At 52.9% G+C, this 20,373-nt stretch overlaps 1 protein-coding gene across 1 annotated transcript in view; it reads right to left on the reverse strand.

Moving 5' to 3' along the window:
* Positions 1-1,083: 1,083 nt before the first annotated feature.
* Positions 1,084-20,373, reverse strand: part of Inpp5d (inositol polyphosphate-5-phosphatase D) — an 89,890-nt gene continuing 70,600 nt past the window's right edge. Inside the window, exons 16-27 of the mRNA XM_048344479.1 lie at positions 18,687-18,795; positions 18,462-18,550; positions 16,626-16,707; positions 14,634-14,723; positions 13,206-13,319; positions 11,761-11,843; positions 8,792-8,879; positions 7,545-7,694; positions 6,919-7,016; positions 5,928-6,202; positions 3,770-4,332; positions 1,084-1,170 (exon numbers count right to left, since the gene is read on the reverse strand). Coding sequence (XP_048200436.1) covers positions 1,115-1,170; positions 3,770-4,332; positions 5,928-6,202; positions 6,919-7,016; positions 7,545-7,694; positions 8,792-8,879; positions 11,761-11,843; positions 13,206-13,319; positions 14,634-14,723; positions 16,626-16,707; positions 18,462-18,550; positions 18,687-18,795 — 1,797 coding nt within the window. The 3' untranslated portion in view covers positions 1,084-1,114. The remainder of the gene's footprint in view (positions 1,171-3,769; positions 4,333-5,927; positions 6,203-6,918; positions 7,017-7,544; positions 7,695-8,791; positions 8,880-11,760; positions 11,844-13,205; positions 13,320-14,633; positions 14,724-16,625; positions 16,708-18,461; positions 18,551-18,686; positions 18,796-20,373) is intronic.

Below are 20,373 nucleotides of genomic sequence, written 5' to 3' on the forward strand. Positions count from 1 at the left end.
GGCTCCGTGTGTGTCCGCCCGCTCTAGCACTGTCTGGCTTTCGTTCACTAGATTCAGTCTTTGTTGTTGCTGTTTCCTTTTTGAGGCAGGGTCTCACTCTCAAGTCCAGGCTAACCCAGAACTGACCATTGAAGCGCAGGCCGAGTGCCGGCTGAGGATTACTTACAGGGGGGAGCCCCCATGCTCCGCAAGAATTCTATCCTCCCAAACCCCCAAATCTCCCCAGAAAACACCTCACTCGCCTGTCGTAGGAACCGAAGACACAGGGCCGGAAGTCGCAGCGTGAGGAGAGGAGGAGGCTGCGCTGTTTAGGAGCCTGGACCCGACTGGGTTGGCAGCCAGGCTAGAGTGTGGCTCTAGGGACCAACAGTAGAAACCCCTCCTTCCTAGGAAGGGGTACCGGGCTAAGTCAGCCCAGGGCGTGGCTGCCCCCAGCACTGCACAGGGAACCTGGCCCGCAGATTCGGGGGGGGGGGGCTTTCTATCTCCCCGAGGGGGAGTTGGGGCCTACAAGAAGGAGGCAGATCTTTGTTCTCCACGTGGGCCGTCCTGGACCTCCAGGCCTTAGCGACAGCAGGTGGCTTCACGGAAGCAGGCCAGGGTCACTTGAGACTCTCCAGCTACCTACAGCCGAGCCCCTGACGGGCGCCAGGACCACGAGTCTTTTCCTAATGCTTCGTCCACACCATCAGGACACACAGCCTTCTTGACCCGGTGGCTCTGGCCGGCATCGGGTTTTACAAGGTTTGTAAAGCACTTCGCATTGCAATTGGCCCGTGGTGAGCACGCCACTGGTGTGGGTGTCTTATTATTATTAACATTATTATTATTTCTGTCTCTACCCTCGGAGGGTTCTTGAGTTCTTTTCAACAACAGAATGACCCGAACCATCCTCCGAGGTCCCAAGTACCACATCCAAGCGGGGGGACCCAGGGGCGCGGCTGTGCACTGCCTGTCTGGGGTGGTTTCCTTTTGGCCTCGGCACCCGCTGCCCAGTGTCCCAGCCAGCACGCTCCTTGGCCCCGCAGAAGCGAGGCCCCTCACAGAAAAATAAAAGTCACGCCTTGCACAGGAAGTTAGGTGGGAGGAGCCAGGAGGACCCCGGGGGAGGCTGTCATTGGCTCCTGTGGCTCCTCTGGGCTCCACGGCCTCTGCTCACTGAGGGCTTCACTGTAGGGGGAGAAGAAAAGGGAGGTCAGGGCCTCACTCGACTAAGTGGCCTCCCTCCTACCAAGGAACCATGAAAGGCCAGCATATGCTATGCTAAGAGCTTTAAACATATTTGTTTATTTTTCATTGGTCTTGGGGTTTGAACTCAGGGCCTGGGCGCTGTCCCTGAGCTATTTTGCTCAAGGCTACTGCTCTATCACTGAGCCACAGTGGCATTTCCAGTTTTCTGGTGGTTCACTGAAGACAAGAGTTTCACAGATTTTCCTGCCTCGGCTGGCTTTGAACCCTGATCCTCAGATCTCAGCCTCCTGAGTAGCTAAGATCACAGACTTGAGCCACCAGTACCTGATTCTTTACACATATGCTCATACATTTGCATATGTGGTTTGCAATTAATATGAGATGACTGGTAGTGTAGATAACACATGAACGGAGAAATGCATAATTATACAAAAATGACAATCTAGAGCTGATCTTAGCTACTCGGGAGGCTGAGATCTGAGGATCATGGTTCCAAGCCAGCCCCGCTGGAAAAGACCATGAGACTCTCATCTCCAATGAAAGTTGGAAGTGTGGCTCAAGCGGTAGGTACGGTGCCAGCCTTGAGCACTGGTGGCCCACACCTGCAGTCCTAACTCAAGAGGAAGAGATCTGATGATTGAGGTTCAAAGTCAGCCTGGGCAAGCAAATCTATGAGGCTTTTATTTCCAATCAACTTGCAAAACACCTGAGCAAGAAAGACCAGCAAGAGTGTGAGGCCCTGAGTTCAAATACCAGTAACAGCACAAAACAGAGCTAAGTGAGAATGGCAAGTCTTGGGTTCAAGCCCCAATACAGGCACAAAAAATAGCTAATATATAATAATAACTACTAGCAAGTGAGAACCTAATTCTCCCTATAAATCTATACAAGACAGATACTTTCAATAGCCCCATTTTTTTTTTTTTTTGGACGGGTCCTGGGGCTTGGATTCATGGCCTGAGCACTGTCCCTGGCTTCCTTTTGCTCAAGGCTAGCACTCTGCCCCTTGAGCCACAGCGCCACTTCTGGCCTTTTCTATATATGTGGTGCTGAGGATGGGCTTCGTGCATGCTAGGCAAATACTCTACTGCTAAGCCACATTCCCAGCCCCTAATAGGTCAGTTTTTACAGATAAATAAACTGAGGTTTGGGGCACAGAATCAGGAAGAGAGCAGAAATTTATAGCACTGGGGACCTGTAGCTCAGTGATAAAGTACCTGTCTAGCATGCATAAAACCCTAGATTTGACCTCCAGCAACTGGAAAGAAACAAACAATTTTCTGTTTTATTCAAAAGCTGGTCACTGGGCTGGGAATGTGGCTTAGTGGTAGATTGTTTGCCTAGCATGCGTGAAGCCCTGGGTTCGATTCCTCAATACCACATAAACAGAAAAAGCCAGAAGTGGTGCTGTGGGTCAGGTGGTAGACTGCTAGCCTTGAGCACAGAGAGGCTCAAGGACAGAGCCCAGGCCCTGAGTTCAAGCCTCAGGACTGGCAAAAAAAAAAAAAAAAAAAAAGCTGGGCACCGACAGCTGATGCCTATAATTCCAGTTTCACAGGGGGCTGGGATCTGGAAGATTACAATTTGACAAAAATCCTTAAGACTCTTTTAATCTCCAAAAAGAACCAGCCATAAACTGGACTGGAGATGTGGCTCAAGTGTAGAGTGCTAGCCATGCAAGTGTGACACTCTGAGTTCAAACCCTAGTCAGTACCAGAAAAACAAAAATCCCACATCAGTAAATAAAATAATCACTTAGTAAAACATTTCATGTCTGGCTTTTTCTTTTATTGTGCTGGTCCTAGGGCTTGAGCTCAGGATTTGGGTGCTGTCTATTAGCTTGTTTGTTCAAAGGCTGATGCTTTCCCACTTGAGCCACATCTGGTTCTTCTTTCCCCTCCACCCCTTTTCTTTCTGCAGTGCTGGGTATTAAAAGCAAGGGCTTTGTGCGAGCTCGGCAAGCGCTGTCACTGCACTACCACCCAGGTTCCAAAATCTATTCTGAAGCATTTCGTTTTGCTCAGAAAAAATTAAAAATCTATGGGGCTAGCGAAGGACCTCAAGCAGTATAAGTAGTACATGGCCCTTGTTAGCATTTCGCCTGCCTCAGGTCCTCAGCGCCTCCCACTCGCCCCCAGATCCACCCGTACCTAACGAGCCACTCCTACTCACTGCCTACCTACTTCCCCTGTACCCCCAGAGAGAAGCTGCCACCCGGATCAGGTGCAGACGCCATGTAGCTCCCTCTCCCGTGGGAACTGTGGCCCCACTACTAAACCTCCTTAGGAACCTTCTTCTCCTGCCTGTGATTATCTCCCATGGTCCTCTGGGATGGCCGGGACCTGTGCTTTCAGCCCTGAGTTCAACCCCCCCAGCACTGCAAACAAATGAATCATAAATAATCTCGGCCCATTTCCTTCCAATCAGCCTCTCTTCCTTGGGGCCTGGCACGGTGCCCCCTTGGGGCCTCTCAGTCACCGTGCGGGCAAGGTTAGGTCAGTGCCCCCCGGACACAGGTGAGCCCGCGTTCAGGTCCCGATTCCGGCCCCGAGGGCCACACGCATGCATTGGAACCCACCTGCATGGCGGTCCTGCCAAGTACCCCCGTCTTCAGGCCGGTGCTTGTGGTGCGGCAGCTCCGTGTTGTCACGGTAGTCCCGGGCCTTGGAGTGCTGCAGCTGCAGGACTGCAGGGCTCTTGACGGGCAGCGGAGGCCGGGGCGCTGGGGTGGGCGTCCCCTGCTGGCTCATGTCTGACCTGGAAGACTTGATGGGCCTCTTGGCCGGCACCGGGACTTGGGAGACGGCCGGGACCTTGGGCTTCCCTTGGCTGCCCTCGGCGGAGGACGAGCAGGTGAAGGAGCGGAGCCTGGGCGCGGGGCTGAGGAAGGGCGTGGGGGCTTGCCTGCTGATCACCTTGCTGCCCTCCGTCTCCTGGGCTTTGGTGAGCAAGATGCTGGGTGAGGGGATGCCTGGGTCCGGGCAGGGTGGGGGCTCTTTGGGCAGCATCTTGGGGGGCTCTTGCTCTTTCCTGGTTGCCAGCTTAGGGAAGGAACTCACAGACCCATACAGTGGGTTCTCAAACATCTCCGGCTTGGTCAGCGGCGGCGGCTCCTGCAGCTGAGCCTCAGCGGACCTGCAGCTGCGTGGAAGAGGCGGGAAGGGAGAGCGAGGAAAGGTACTCAGAGGACTGGGCGCGGGGAGTGGATGCGTCGCGGGGCTTGTAGTTTGGCTTGCTCAAAAGGTTCTGGACTGAATAGAGGCAGTGGTTGTGTCAAATGTGTGGGTCGTTGTCAGCACCTAGTAAATGAACTGAAGGTACCAAACTGCTCACTGTCTATGATTGGAAAATGGTAGGATAAATAAGAGGAAACAGTAGTGTGTTAGTCTGTGTGCTCAGACAACCTCAGTTTGGGTCTGAGCCTTTTCCACGACTGTCCACACCCGAGTGAGGGGCCTTCAGTGGACGCTCCATAGAGAGGAAAAGGTAAATTGACGTGGCACCCCCTCCACAGAGAAGCCGGCCTGCCTGCACGCTCTTAGTGTGGACAGGCGCTCTCCTGGTTCTTCCAGGACGTCCACAGCCCCTCCTCTGCCATCCCTGGCAATTCTGCTCAGCCCCTCACTTGCATGGGAGGGAGCGCAGGGAACCAAAGCCTTGCAAGGGATGAGTGACCACCGGCTCCCCTCCAGCAACACAGTGCTATGCCAGGGGGTGGAGGGCAGATGTTCACCCGGCAAACCCGCAGGAAGCCGCCTTTGTGTGAGACACCCCCAAACACAGCCAAGCTGCCAGGCCCCAGAGAACAAAACCCATGACCACATAGCTGAATTTGGAGTCACACAGTATCCCTCCCGATGACATAAAGTCCTCTCCTCAGGGGCCCCTGGGAATGTAGTTTCCTTCATCTCCTAATGCTCAGAGCAAGAAGGAAAAAAAAGCAGAGGGTGCAAAACCAGAGGACCCTTGGGCAGGTACAAGTACTGGAGAAACAAAGGCCCAGTGGCAGGAGAAAGATCCAGTTGTTTGGTGGGCAGAGGAAGAATGGCATTCCACATGGAAACACGGAGGAGGTGGAAGCTGCCCGTGTTGGCCTGCCTTTGCTTTTTTCTGACCTGTCACAATACTGGCTTGAGGTAACTTCCTGTTGAGCCATCTCTGAGTGGCAAGTGGGACCACACTTTACTTTCTGCAGGGCAGTGTTCTGGATTCTGCTTCCTGCAAGAGTTCTGTCTGAAGGAAAGGTAGGTTCCTGGCACCCTGTCTAGCTATGATGCCCATTGCCGAGGGGCTGTTGGGAAGTACTGGTCGGAATGGTCCCGTGGGGTGGTAGGGTGTGGGCTCTGTGGACAGGGCAGGACAGTCCCCACGCAGGCACAGATGAGAAGAAGCACGCGGGGCCTTCTGGGAAGGCCAGCCCGAGGGGCATGCCGCGGGCTTTGCTGCGATCTGGTAACACCTAGAGACCGCTGCATGACTACAAGTATTGAAGCCAGCTAAGTGAAGCCAGTATTGAAGCTAGCTAAGTGACAGCACCCAGGCCCCGAGTTCAAGCTCCAGTACCAGTACACACACACTCAACGTACAAGATGCACCAACCAGTGAGAACATGGGAAGTTCCAACGGCTGGTCCCAGGTGTGCTAGCAGTGGATGGAGACCCAAACCCTGCTTCCTCCAGGCTGCCACTCTGGAGGGCATAGCCAGGGGGCGCCCGTGAGCAGCGAAGAACTCTTACCTTGTCTCCTGTGCTCTGGAGCAGGGACCCCGGTTTACTGTGCAAGATGAAAACTTCTTGGGTGATAGGGGTGGCTGGGAGGGAGGGGTGGGGGGACCCTCTCCTCTTCCGGACCCAAGGGAGGGGTCCTTGGTTTGCTGGTCGTAGCTCCAGGTTGTGAGCTGTTGGTCAGGAGACAGGGTCTGCTTCCCGTGCAGGGGCTGCCCGAAGGGTCCCACGCCCATGTAGCTGGGGTTGATTATCTCGGTGACACCGGAGGCACCACTTGGAGGGGCTGGCCTAGAGATGGGAGACACCATGCGTAATGGAGCTGAGGTCCGGAGGGACACAGGGCGAGGACGAGGAAGGGAGGAGAGGAACAGGCTGCGCCTGTCTCCTGCTCAGCTCTGCCCCATAAGCTGGCAAAGAACCTAGAATGCGTATTGGCTTCATCCTGGCACTTAAGGACAAAACAGCAAATTGAGGTGGTCCTAATATTGGGGACTGCAGCCCTTCAGTTATATAATCTCCGCCCCCCCCCGCCCCCGCCACCCCTGGGTCCTGAGGCTTGAACTCTGGGCCTGGGTGTTGTCCCTAAGCTGCTTTTCTTTGCTCAAGGTGAGCACTCTACCACTTGAGGTGCAGCACCACTTCCAGCTTTTTTTGAGTAGTTAATGGGAGATGAGAGTCTCACAGACTTTCCTGCCCCGGCTGGCTTCAAGCTGCGATCCTCAGATCTCAGCCTCCCGAGTAGCTAGGATGACGGGCGTGAACCACCAGCACCAAGCCATATCACAGATCCTTAACATTCAGATCATTCCCAGTTCAGTCTCTGCCAAGGGCAACCCCGACACACGGTTCCTCTCGTTTCCCGCTGTTAGGGCCGATCACCTGGGCTGTCTCCTTTTCCTCTGTCTTAGCTTCTCGGGGTCCTACCTTCCTTCTCTGGGTCCTGGCCCCCCTGGGCCATGCTGGTTTGCAATGAATCCCGTCCATGCCCTGCTCTGCTCTACCTGCTGGGAGGCTCCCACTGCTTCACGGGATCGTGGCTGGCGAGGCTCTTCAGGCTCTTGGTCCCACTGGACTCATCTCTCTCCATCTTTACAAAGTCTGGAAAAAAGGTCCAGAAAAGGGTATGTGAGGGCCTGGTCCCCAGGGCCTGGGCCAGGGATGGCAAAGTGGTTTCTATTTGCAGACTGAAGCTGGACCGTAATTGGTGGCTCCTGGGAGAGAAGTATTTCAATCCATGTTCTGAAGCCTGAGAAGGGTCACATTCAGCAATCGATTGGTTATGCCTGCCTGGGGTCCAGCATGAGGATAGTGAACACTTGTGATCCACAGTTGTTATTTAATGTGAAGGTGGGTCAGAGTGCCTGAGATTCATTGTTGTTGTTTCCCCCCCCCCTCGTTCCAGAGAGTCTTGGTATGTAGTGAGGCAGGCCTCAAACTCAAGATCCTTCAGTCTCAGACCTCCTGAGTGCGAGGGTCACAGAGCCTTTGTTGGACCTTGTCCAATAGGGCTTTATTCTGAGGCCACAGCAGACAGCAGAAAGAACCACCCAGGGCTTTGCTGAGGGAGACCATTTACCTGTCCCTCATGCCTCGGTCAGCAGGGAGGGTGAAGGTGTGCTTGCTTACCATACAGCTTCTCCCTCGTCTTGCCCTGCGAAGTCTGCAGCTTGATTTCCCCTCGGAAGTGGCCCGTCATCTCTCCGTGGTGGGTGAGAGATGTGTAGATGGGCAGCTGAGTCTCCGTAGCCTCTAAGCGAAGGGCAATGCAGCCCTCACCTGCGGGGAGAGGGCATGACAGTCCCCGTCATGACCCGGCTACCAAGGACTCAGCGCTACAGCTGCAAGAGTCCTCTGGAACCATTGCTCAGGCAGGGGGATTAGCTGGTAAACCCGCTCGATCGCACCTCAGCAATTGGGGCACACAGCTTAAACCTCACAGCAAAAGAAACTCTTGGTGGATTAGTCAATGTGAAAAGAAAAACTAAATCCAAGAAAAAAAAATCCATCAGCAAAACAGACTTAAAATGCTAATCTGATTGCTCTAGGAGAGGCTAATGTCCCAGGGTTTGGAACGCTGCAAACCTTGTTTTGACAAATAAGATGAGGATAAAGTTTAAAACTTCTGCAGAAAGAAAAAAGCTAAAATAAAATGTAAATGGTCTGGAATGGTGACCAGCCATCAGGGAGAGGCTTGGAGCTTTGTACTGTTGGCTAGAAACTGGCTAGACAGGAAAGGCACTGTTTGCTGTTTTGTTTGTGTGCTGATCCTAGAGCTTGAACTCAGAGCCTGGGCACTATCCCTTAGCATTTGCATTTGAGGCTGAAGCTTTACCACCCTTGAGTCATAGCTCTACTTCTAGCTGCTTGCTGATTCATTGGAAATAAGAGTCTCATGGAGTTTCCTACCCAGGCTAGCTTTGAACCTCAGTCCTCAGATCTCAGCCTCCTGAGTAGCTAGGATGACAGGTGTGGAGCCAGACTTGGGTTTAAATGAGGGCTCAGGGATTTGACTGGTTATCATGTGACAAGCCACCTGACCGCTCCAGGCCTCGGTGTACTTGCTCATCTATCTACACACCTGTAGAGAGCAACACCTGCTTCGTAAGGCCTGGCCAGGATTAAGTCAGTACCTGCAATGCACCTGGCATGGATCTGACCTACAGAAAAGGCTCACGAAGGAGAAGCCCCTGGCCTGTTATACCCAGAAGGCCACGGGGCAGGAATGATTAAAGGCCCATACAACAGCCTCCAATGGGGTGAGGGAGAGGCGGGAGGACGGGACGGGGAGGAGCAGATGGGTTCTCCCTGGGGGAGATGCTACCCTACCTTGGTCACTTTAGGGGTGGGTGCGGTACCTGTGCTGAGCCACTCACCGTAGGATTCATCACTGTCCGAGGATTTAATGCTAATCAAGATGTGTTGGTCCAGCAGGTACTCGGGGTCAGAGATGATGGGCTTCAGCTGCAGAGAGGAGGAAGCCGGTTAGAGGCCGCGGGGGAGGGCAAGCGAGGGCGCAGGTGGAGGAGGGCCACTGGTCTCCATGGGGGAAATACACAGGATTATTAACCAGACGCCAGTCTCTCCGCTCCCCAAGTACAAGGCAGCAGATGCTCAGCCAACTGGGGTTCACGTTCTTCTCTGTCCCCTGCCACTGATATCCCAGGCCTCCTAAGCTGGGCTGAGCCGGGCCGATGGCAGACACGGCCCCCAGGCTCCCAGGAGGAACCTCGAGGCTCATCAGCCCAGGGCACACTATCTCTCATGGTGGCTGGGATCCATACTGGGGTGGACACGCCACAGGGACTGGCAGGCTGATGTCCCCGAACAGGCCTTGTGTGGGAGCAACTGTGAAGGGAAAAACAGAGGACAGGGTCCGGCTGGGCAGGGTGCAAATGGCTCCTCAGAGACTTGAGGATGTGGAGGTCTGAGATGTCCCCAGCACACAGACTAATGACAGTTTTCCTGGGCCTTACCAAGGTCACCAGACAGAGCCATCTGAGCCGGCTGAGCTCACAAGTAACTGGAATTGCACTCAGATCAGAGCCTCTGGCTCTGCTCCTGAGGAAATACGGCCTCCTTACACAGCCAGGGGCTGGATCTGGTCAGTGCTCCATGCTAGCCGAGGAAACCAGCTCCACGAACCTGCCCATCACCGGCCCCAGCCCTAGGAGAGGCCGAGTCTCTCTACCGGAATGAGGTTGTTCTTTATTTATTTAGATTATTTTGGGGGTTTGAGACAGGCTTTCACTAGGTAGCCCAGGCCACCAGCCTCTTCAGCCTCCTCCTCCTCCTCCTCCTCCTCCTCCTCCTCCTCCTCCTCCTCCTCTTCCTCCCCCCACCCCCATCCTGGGGCTTGAACTCAGGGCTTGAGCACTGCCCCTGGCTTCTTTTGCTCAAGGTTAGCACTCTACCATTTGAGCCACAGCGCCACCTCTGGCTTTTTCTGTTTACGTGGTGCTGAGGAATCGAACCCTGGGCTTCGTGCATGCAAGGCAAGCACTCTACTGCTAAGCCACATTCCCAGCCCCAGGCTGGCTTTCTCCTGCCACAGGCTCCCCAGTGCCAAGCTTTACATCTAGCTTTAAGGTCATCTGTTAAAATTTGCTTAGGGGGGCTGGGAATGTGGCTTAGTGGTAGTAGAGTGCTTGCCTAGCATACATGAAACCCTGGGTTCAGGGACAGTGCCCAGCCCGAATTCAAGCCCCAGGACTGGCAAAAAAAAGAAAGAAAAGAATTCACCTAGGGAGCTGGAAACTGGTGGCTCACACCTGTAATCTTAGCTACTCAGGAGGCTGAGATCTGAGAACTTGGTCCAAAGCTAGCCTGACAGGAAAGTCCATGAGACTCTTTTTTTTTTTTGGCCAGTCCTGGGGCTTGGACTCAGGGCCTGAGCACTGTCCCTGGCTTCTTCCCGCTCAAGGCTAGCACTCTGCCACTTGAGCCACAGCGCCACTTCTGGCCATTTTCTGTATATGTGGTGCTGGGGAATTGAACCCAAGGCCTCATGTATACGAGGCAGGCACTCTTGCCACTAGGCCATATCCCCAGCCCCTCCATGAGACTCTTATCTCCAATTAACCCAACAAAAAGTCAAAGTGGAGCTGTAGCTCACATTGTAGAGTGAGCAAAAAAAGAGAAGGGGCAGTGACCAGGCTCTGAGATCAAGCGCCAGAACCAACACCAAAAACAAACAAGAAAGGCCCATTCCATTCTGGGTGTTACCTGTGAGTGAACGTGCCAGGAGAGTCCCCCCACTTCCTTGTACCCCTTCAGCGCATGGGCGCTGAGAGGGGAATGAGGTGTTCTGAGGCCGAGACTTGGTCGGTCACTAGACGCACATGAGCAAAATTGACTCTCTCCATGTTGTACATCAGTTTCCAACTTTTCTTTCCCGTGTGTGTATTGGTTTTGAGGGTTGAGCTCAGGGCCTAGGTGCTGTCCCTGAGTTTTGTGCTCAGTGCCTGAGCACTACCACTTGGGCCACAGCTCCACTTCTGGCTTTTTTTTCTTTTCTTGCGGGGGGGCAGGCGGTGTTAATTGGAGGTAATAGTCTCTTGGACTTTCCTGCCTGAGTTGGCTTGGAACTGCGATCCTCAGATCTCAGCTCAGCCTCCTGAGTAGCTAGGATTACAGGTGTGAGCCATCAGCACCCAGTCCCCAGTTTCCTTCTTTGCAAAAGAATGTAATTAGATGAGGTGAGTGCTAGATCTTTCCATGGTCCATTAGGGTAGGGCTTGGGAATGTCTAGGCCTCACCCACAAAACAAAACAAAACAAAAGACCTTAAAGTCTTGTCAAGACAACCACTGACAGCACTTGAAATTTAATAAATCTAAAAGCTCCTCTCCTCCCTCCCTTCCTTAGTTGGCACAAGACTGGAGCTTAGAGCCTTGCATCCTTGCTTGACTCTATTGCTCAAGGCTGGCACTCTACCACTTGAACCACACCTTCACATCTGGATTGTTACTGAAGATAAAAGTCTTGGATATGTCTGCCTGGGTTGACTGCAAAACTCAATTCTCAGATCTCAGCTTCTTGAGTAGCTAGGATTATAGGCATGAGCTACGGGCACCCAGTTTACTAGGAGGTTATTTTTTTTTCCCCCAAGCAAAAGTCAATAAACATAGGCCAATAAATACTGTTGCAAATATTCAAATGCCCATGCCATCTGAAAGGTTCCCCATCCCTGCATTAACAGACTTGAGGAATAGCAGGGTCTCTTAGGTCCCTGTTGAAAAGCATGCAACAAATCACCTTGGGGGCTTGCTGTGAGCCTGGGCCTGGGCCTTGGGCCCGTTCGACGTGCCTCCCTCTGTTCTGGGCCAGCCTCAGCAGTGAATTACCTTGGGAAGGGTCTCGTCAAACCTCACCACCAGCTCGCCTTCATGTCCCTCTTCATTCTCTCCCTCCTGACTCTTGACAAAACCTGTGGGAGGACAAGAAGAATGGTTTGCAGAAAACAGAACAAGGACCAACCCAGAAAAGACTCCCAAGGGTCCTCCTCCCTGGACAAAGCAAGATGTCTCCCCTCCTGCTAAATCTTGGGGGAGGGGAAGGGTGGCACTGGCTTACAGCCTAAAGAATCCCAGCTACTCAGAAGGCTAAGCTCTGAGGATCATGGCTTGAAGCCAGCCAGGGCAGGAAAGTTCATGAGACTCTTATCTCCAAGTAACAATCAAAAAAGCCAGAAGTAGGGCTGTGGCTCAAGTGGTAGAGTACTAGCATTGAACCAAAACAGCTCTAGGATGGTGCCCAGGTCCTGAGTTCAAGCCCAAAGACTGGTACCAAGAAAAAAAAATGTTTGGGGGCATCTCAGTGCCATGTAGGAGTCAGGCTTGTTGGGGGGTTCTGTTTTTGTGCAGGGGACGGTCATTTGCCAACACAGTCTAATTATTTTTAGGAAAGTCAAAGAAATGCCTCCTACTTTTCGGCTCCTCTTTGCAATAAACCAGGCCATAAAGAAGTCATCACTTCGCAGGCAAGATTGGGAAGCTTGACAGCTTGTCCTACTCCACTCAAGATAGCAGCCTCTGGAAATTCTAATTTAAGCTTCCTAATGTGCGGTTTCCATAGAAATGTATGCAAATGCCTCCGTCGTTTATTAAAAACACCCGCACAAAAACCTTCATCCTTTTGGGAACTGCTCTGACCCTGCTTGTTGGTCTTAGGGATGAAGGTCTTCATGGTAAAGGTTGTTCAAATCCCAGAACGGAGCCCAACGGAGTCCGAAAAGGAAGGGGTGCAGGGTCACAGCTCAGGGTCAAAGCTCCTGCTTTCTGGAAGCTTTGCTCCCCTCCGTGCCTCCTGTCTGTGGTGGTGGCTTCTTCCCGTCACTGTCCCCACTGTCCCAGTGAGAACCGGGAGCCACCGGGACTGAGGCACGGTGCCTAGGGTGCTGGCTGAGAAGACGCTGTCCAGCCCCGAACACCGCAGGTCACCCGAGGAAGGGACTGGCGTGTCAAAGGGGGTGGGGTGTCCTCTTGGCCTGTCTACCTGCAACCCAATTCTTTTTGTGCTGGCCCCGGAGCTTGAACTCTTTCTGTTCACTTGAGCCACCCAAGTCCACTTTTGGTACTCAGTTGGAGATAAGAGTCCCACACACTTTCTTGATGGGTCTCAACCTCCCGAGTGGCTAGGATTACACGCGTGAGCCACCGGCGCCCAGCCCGCAGCCCAGTTCCGTGGAGGCCCACCTCCGAGTCCTTCCCAGAGACGAGAAATGGGGGGAGACACCATCCCCAAGAACCGTGGCCTGCCCTACCCAAAGGGCAGTTCAAGGGCAGCTTACTCTCCAAGCAGCTCGAGTGGAACTCCAGGTAGAACTTGGTCTGGGACTTGGTCTTCAGCGTGGCACAGCACGAGATGAACTCGATCTGCCCCTGGCTGTCCGTGGTGCCCGGCCCTGGAACGGGGGGGGGGGGGGGGGGGCGGAGAGGAGCTCAGGGGCGCGGCCTGCCTAGGGAGGACGCAGCAGCTTCCGGCCGCTCCTCTTGGAGCTCACTCCCCTTGCTGTGCTGCTCTGGGGGTCTGAGGAAGGAGAATCTCCAGGTGGGAGGGGTTTTCCTTGAGGTAAAGCTACCTGCCCCCCATTCACGTGGAGTGCACCCCATCATTGTTACAGCCTCTCATCAGCCACAGGCTGGTTGTGTGGGGAGCCGGGCGAAAGGGTGGAGTCCACGGAGCCAAGACCAGACCTCAGCTTCGCCACTGAAGCCACGTGACTTCCTCAGTGGTCTCCCCACTCTTTTCACTGTCTCCCCTCTTGGAGGGTATGTACAATGGCTCAGATGTTCAACTCTGTCCAGCCGTGGGGCTTGAGCTCATGGCCAGGGTGCTGTCCCTAAGCTCTTTTTGCTCAAGGCTAGCACTCTACCACTTTGTGCCACAGCTCTACTTCTAGTTCGGGGGTGGTTAGTTGTAAATAAGTCTCACAGAGTTTCCTGTCTGGGCTGGTTTCAAACCGTAATCCACAGACCTCGGTCTCCTAAATTGCTAGGATTGCAGGTGTGAAACACCAGCACCTGGCTGGTCTTTCTTCCTTAGGCATGGTCTTAACCAGTCCTCACTGGGCTCCAGAAACCCACTGGCATGTGGCTAACTTGCTCCTAACTGAGTTGATTTAGGAGATAGGCATCCTCAAGCTGGCTTTAAACAAGTGTTCTGTCCTTCTGAATAAATTCTAAGCCACCCAAGAGTGAGAAGAAAAGTTTCCTTCCTCCCTGCTTCCCTCCCTCCCATTCTTTCTTCTCTCCTTTCTCCTTCCAAATACCACAGTAGCACCTGGGCTGGATTCTGTTCAATCAAGCTGGGCCCCAGTGGCTCATCCAGCTAATCCTAGTAGCTAATCCTAGCTACTCAGGAGGCTGAGATCTGTGGATTACAGCTTGATTACCGCTTAAAGCCAGCCCAGGCAGCTAAGTCCATGAGACTCAGCCCCAATTAACTACCCAAAAATATACAGAGAGATGTACTCAGGTGACAGAACACAGCTAAGGGAATGTGAACAGGCCTGCAGTTCACGCCCCAGTACTGGCACATACACAAGCAACAACAAAGAATTCTCTGCACTGAAATGGAGGTGGCACGTGGACATGATGTAAGCTGATCGGTTGATACACTGTGGACTTCCCAGAATGGTGGGCCTTCCCTAAAGTAGACATCCGATCGCTACAACCAGAGCCAAGAGTTCAAGGTCTCTTGCCTTCTCACTGCTTACCGTTCTTGGAGACAAACTGGGAGGTGACGCCTGCCTCAAACGTGGCAAATACAGGGCTGTGATCGCTGGTCATGATGTCACTGGTGCAGCCTGCAGGGGATGAAAGGCATTCTGGGTAGGGACGGAGAAGCTCTTCTGGTCAAGGCCCAGATGGCAAACCGAGGGCCAGGGGCAGGCTTGCTGAGACCAGCATGCAAAGGTGCCTGAGCTAGCCTGCTGGGTCACGAGTTGGCACCCCACAACTGTGGCAACCCCACATCTGACCGGCTCCAACTAACTGGTACAAAGTTGGCCCAGCACACAGGATGGGCTGTTTGGAGACGCTAGGTTGCCAAGCCGACTATGAGGTAACAACGGACATCGGGGTCAGCAGCCCTGAGCCCCACACCCGGGACGGCCTCGTTTCCTGAGTTCTAGACTCTCTTTTCTTTCCCATCTTCTTGGTTCCCTCCATCCCAAAGTTATAAAACGTCTGCCTTGCAAACTGTGCTGTCTCTGTGGCCTTCTCGTCACGTCCTGAGCCTGGGCCTCCAACGGGAGGCACCTCAGCCTCACGGGTGGGAGGTGGGTGTTGCCCCTAGGTGGTGCATTATGGGAGCAGAGCTCCTAGGTGGTGCATTATGGGAGCAGAGTGGCCTTTCCTTCAGATGTTAATGTCTGGGAATTTGCAATGTTTTAAATACACACTGTGATTCTCAGTAGAAGCGTTTTTCTCAATAAAAGTAATTTCACTTGGAATAGTTAAGATCTTACTCCGCAAGAACTGAGAACGTGTGCTAGAAGGTTTTTTAGAATAAACACACAGGGCTGGGAATGTGGCTTAGCGGTAGGGTGCTTGCCTCGCATGCATGAAGCCCTGGGTTCGATTCCTCAGCACCACATACACAGAAAAGCCTACAAGTGGCACTGTGGCTCAGTAGTAGAGTGCCACCCCTGAGCACATAGAGGTTCAGGGCCAGCGCCCAGGCCCTGAGTTCAAGCCCGAGGACTAGCAAAAAAGAAAAACGAATAAACACAAAGGCCATTAAAAACTCCAGCACCCCTAGAGCCCAAAGAGTCAACAATGATTTCTTAATTACCTTGAGAACTTATACGACAGTTATTCATTTACTATGGAATGCCCTTCTCATCAATTTAACTCAGCTTGACGCTAAACCTTCTCCAGTTCAACGAGGACAAGATTTCTCAGCTGCCGAATGTTCCCAACCTTTTTTTTTTTGCCAGTCCTGGGGCTTGAACTCAGGGCCTGAGCACTTTACCGCTAAGCCACATTCCCAGCCCATTCCCAACCTTTGAAAGCCCAACTTAATATCGTTCTTCTCAAAAGAAATAATATGCCACCTTTTCTTGGGAGTCCTGGTGCTTGAACTCAGGGCCTGGGTGGGTACTGTCCCTGAGCTTCCGTGCTCAAGGCTAATGCTCTCACTTTGAGCCATAGCATAATTTCTGGCTTTTTGATGGTTAATTGGAGATAAGACTCTCATAGGGGCTGGGGATATGGCCTAGTGACAAGAGCGCTTGCCTCGTATACATGAAGCCCTCGGTTCAATTCCCCAGCACCACATATACAGAAAATGGCCAGAAGTGGCGCTGTGGCTCAGGTGGCAGAATGCTAGCCTTGAGCAAGAAGAAGCCAGGGACAGTGCTCAGGCCTTGAGTCCAAAGCCCAGGACTGGCAAAAACAAAAAAACAAAAAAACCCAACAACTCTCATAGACTCTCCTACCCAGGCTGGCTTTGAACCATGATCCTCAGACCCCCCCTCCTGAATAGCTAGAATGACAGGCATGAGCCACCAGTGCCAGCAAGGACCGCATTGTTTTTAAGTGCTCCATAAATGATCTCCCCACACAGGGCTTCCCATCCCCACTGTGGCTCAAGGTCGAGGGGGGTGGAGTACCTCTCTCAGTCCTAAGATCAATGCTGCAGGCCTCACACCCTGCAGACCAGCGGACGGAGCCGTCCCGACCCCGCTGTGCCCCGGGCCACTCACCGTAGGATTGACACAGTACGTGCACCAGTGGGTAGGACTTCCAGAGCACACGGTCACACCAGGAAGGCAGGTTGTACTTCATCTGCAAAGAAAAGTCATGGCTTTCTACAGTGCCTGCTACTTAGATGAGAGGGAGAGAGAGAGAGAGAGAGACAGAGAGAGACAGAGAGAGAGAGAGAACAGAGAGCAAATACACAAATAGTCAGGCACTGGTGGATCACGCCTGAAACCTTAGCTACTCAGGAGGCTGAGATCTGAGGATTGCAATTAGCAGCCAGCCAGGGCTGGAAAAGCCTGTGAGACTCTTATCAAATTAACTACCAAAAAGCCAGAAGTGGAGCTGTGGCTCACGTAGCTAACCTTGAGCAAAAGAGCTCAGGGACAGTGCCCAGGGTCCAAGTTCAAGCCCCAGGACTGGCACCATGCACACACACACACACACACACACATCAATTCACCTTGCTGTATTCTGCACTTGGCTTCCCTACAGCTTCAGTGTCTCACCTATCTATCTTCTCTGACTCTTCTTTTTTTCCTTTGTGCCAGTACTGGGACTTGAACTCAGAGCCTGGGTGCTGTCCCTGATCTTTTCTTCTCAAGGCTAGCGCGGTACCACTTGAATCACAGCTCCACTTCAGGCTTTGAGGTGGTTAATTAGAGAAGGAGTCTCAGGGACTTTCCTGCTCAGGCTGGCTTCAAACTCCACTCCTTAGATCCTTAGATCTCAGCTTTCTCAGTAGTTATAGGTGTGAGCCACCAGGGACCAACTCTTCTCTTTTCTCTTTTCCCGTCTTTTCCTCTCCTCTCCCCTCCCACACATTGTGTGTGTGTGTGTGTGTGTGTGTGTGTGTGTGTGTGTGTGTGTGTATGTATGCACCAGTATTGGGGCTCGAACTCAGGTCCATCTCAACCAATGAAAGGTAGGCATGATGGCCCATGCCTGTTATCACATCTACATGAGAAGCATAAGTAGAACCATGGTCCTGGCTAGCACACACAAAAACTGGAGAAACCATTCGAAAGCCAAGCACCAGTGGTTCACGTATGTAATCTTAGCTACTCAGGAAGCTGAGATCTGAGGATCACGGTTCAAAATCAGCCTATGCAGACACGTCCAAGAGACTTATCGCTAACCAGCTAAAAAGCCAGAAGCGGAGGTATGGCTCAAATGATAGAGTGACAGCCCTGAGCGGGAAAAGAAAAGCTAAGTAAGAGTGCAAGGACTTGAGTCCAAGCCCCAGTACCAGCACACACCAAACTAAATAGAAATATGGCCTAGTGGTAGAGTGCTCGCCTCATATACATGAAGCCCTGGGTTCAGTTCCTCGGCACCACATATATAGAAAAAGCCATAAGGGGCGCTGTGGCTCAAGTGGCAGAGTGCTAGCCTTGAGCAAAAAGAAGCCAGGGACAGTGCTCAGGCCCTGAGTTCAAGCCCTCAGGACTGGAAAAAAAAAAGAGAGAGAATCCAAAAATAGAGGCAGTGAAAAGAAAATAGTGTGTGTGTGTGTGTGTGTGTGTGTGTGTGTTTTGCAGGGGCTAGCACACTACCACTTGAGCTATGTCTCCAGCCTGACTTTTTGCTGGTTATCACAGACATAGGATCTTCTGTTCAGGTTGGCTTCGAACTGCAGATCTCAGCCCCTCTAATAACAAGTATTACAGGCGTGAGCCACGGTCCTGGCTTCCACTTGTGACTCCTGAGTGCTGTCCTTGCTGTTTTGTTGTTGTCCGGTGGCGGAGGATGCTTTCCCCTTTGAACAGCCCTCGACGGGGTGAGATGGGCAAAGGACGTGAGGGCCAGGGTGGGGCGGGAGAGCTGGCTCTGGGACTCACCCCCGTGGCTTTCTGCTTGGTGTAGGCATATTTGTCCCGAGTGAGCCTTTCAAATCGGTAGGTGGGTGCAAAGGTGATCTCTTCCTCTTCTGAAAAAGACACACCTGGGTTCCAGTTTTGATTCCCAGATACCCACCCTCTCCTTAAGACCATCTTTGCCCCAGAAAGACACCTGGGAGGCAGCAAGATGGCCGGAAAGGGCTTAAGGAGAGGCGGTGTACTCACCAAAGTGCAGGAAAACCTTCTGCTCCCTCCTCTCCGTGAGCAGCTGGTCGTGGGCCAGCAGATCTGCAAACTGCTGCTGCTTGATCTTCTGGATGATGGCTTCTGCCTCCTGGAAGGACAGGCACAGTGGGCCCTTCCTCCCCGCTCCTGCCTGCCTACCCCAGGGCTGCCCCAGCTCAGTCCTGGTCCCACCCAGGACTGCTTCCTGGTGCTCAAACACTTCGAAACAATTCAGGAGAGCTGGGCACTGGTGGCTTACATCTGTAACCCCAGCTCCAAACCAGGAGCAGGAAGGTCCATGAGACCCTTTATCTCCAATTCAACAGGGAGAAGCCAGAAGCGGAGCTGTGGCTCAAGTGGCAGAGCACCGGCCTTAAGGGAAAAAGCCAGGCATAAAAGCAAGGCCTGTTCAAGCTCCAGTATGGCAGGTGCATACACACAAACATGCACGTATACACACACACATACACACACACACACTCACAATCTCCAGAGAGCACCACAATTATCACCTCAATAACTAAGCTTGGGGTTGGTCCAAATTTACATGTGGACCAGTTATTTTTTCGTACTTGCTTTAGCATGGATTTTAATCTATCTATCTATTTATTTATTTATTGGTCGGTCCTGGGGCTTGAACTCAGGGCCTGAGCTCTGTCCCTGGCTTCTTTTTGCTCAAGTCCTCTGCCACTTGAGCCACAGCGCCACTTCACGCCTTTTCTACATATGTGGTACTGAGGAACCGAACCCAGGGCTTCATGTATATGAGGCAAGCACTCTACCACTAGGGCACATTCCCAGCCCATATATATATATATATATATATATATATATATATATGGCCAGTCATGCAGCTTGAATTTGGCCTGGATGCTGTCCCTGAGCTCTTTTGCTCAAGGTCAGTGCCCTGCCACTTTGAGCCACAGCTCCACTTCCGGTTTTGGGGTGGTTAATTGGATATGAGTCTCATGGACTTATAGCCTGGGCTGGCTTTGAACCATGATCCTCAGCCCTCAGCCTCCCGAGTAGCTAGGATTATAAGCATGAGCCACCTGCACCCGGCTGTTATTATTATTATTTTTTAATATTTTATGAGCTCTGTGAGAACGGGCTTGGCTGCCTGTGCGTCTACACTGGAGGGGGGCCCCAGGTCCCCACTCCTCCTGGTGTTGGGCTCTTCATCCTGGCTCTCCTGCCTAGTCAGGTTAGCACTACTGGGATGTCGTAGCCTTAGGAATCATCTCTCCTGCCACCTGTGTGACCTGGTGAGGTGCTGGCCGTTCCCTGGGGAGTCAGAAGAGCCCTTCCCACCCGTCTTGGGAAGAGGGCACCATTGGGCATCAGTCAGAGCTGGCCACGGACATGGCTGCTCAGCCCCCGGATGGTGATGACAGCCACAGAGAGGCACAGAGGTGGCCGGGGGCGCGGGTGAGGTGGGGAGACGGCTGCGATGTCGGGGGTGGTATGAGTGGGGGTGACTGGGCTCAGTCCCGACAGTCAGCGTCATGTGATCCATTGACTGCAGCAATCTCCTTAGCGCCCCCCCCCCCCCGCCCCGGCACCCCAGTTCTCTTCCCTCTCACAGAACTGCAATGGGAAAATACGAGAGAGCTGCCCACCCCGGGAGGGGTGAGGCCGTCCGTCAGTACCAGTCGTTTTCTCGGGGAAGCAGCCAGCGTGTGGGTTT

The sequence above is a fragment of the Perognathus longimembris genome, chromosome 4 (genome assembly GCF_023159225.1).
Source record: "Perognathus longimembris pacificus isolate PPM17 chromosome 4, ASM2315922v1, whole genome shotgun sequence".
NCBI classification, from domain to species: domain Eukaryota; kingdom Metazoa; phylum Chordata; class Mammalia; order Rodentia; family Heteromyidae; genus Perognathus; species Perognathus longimembris.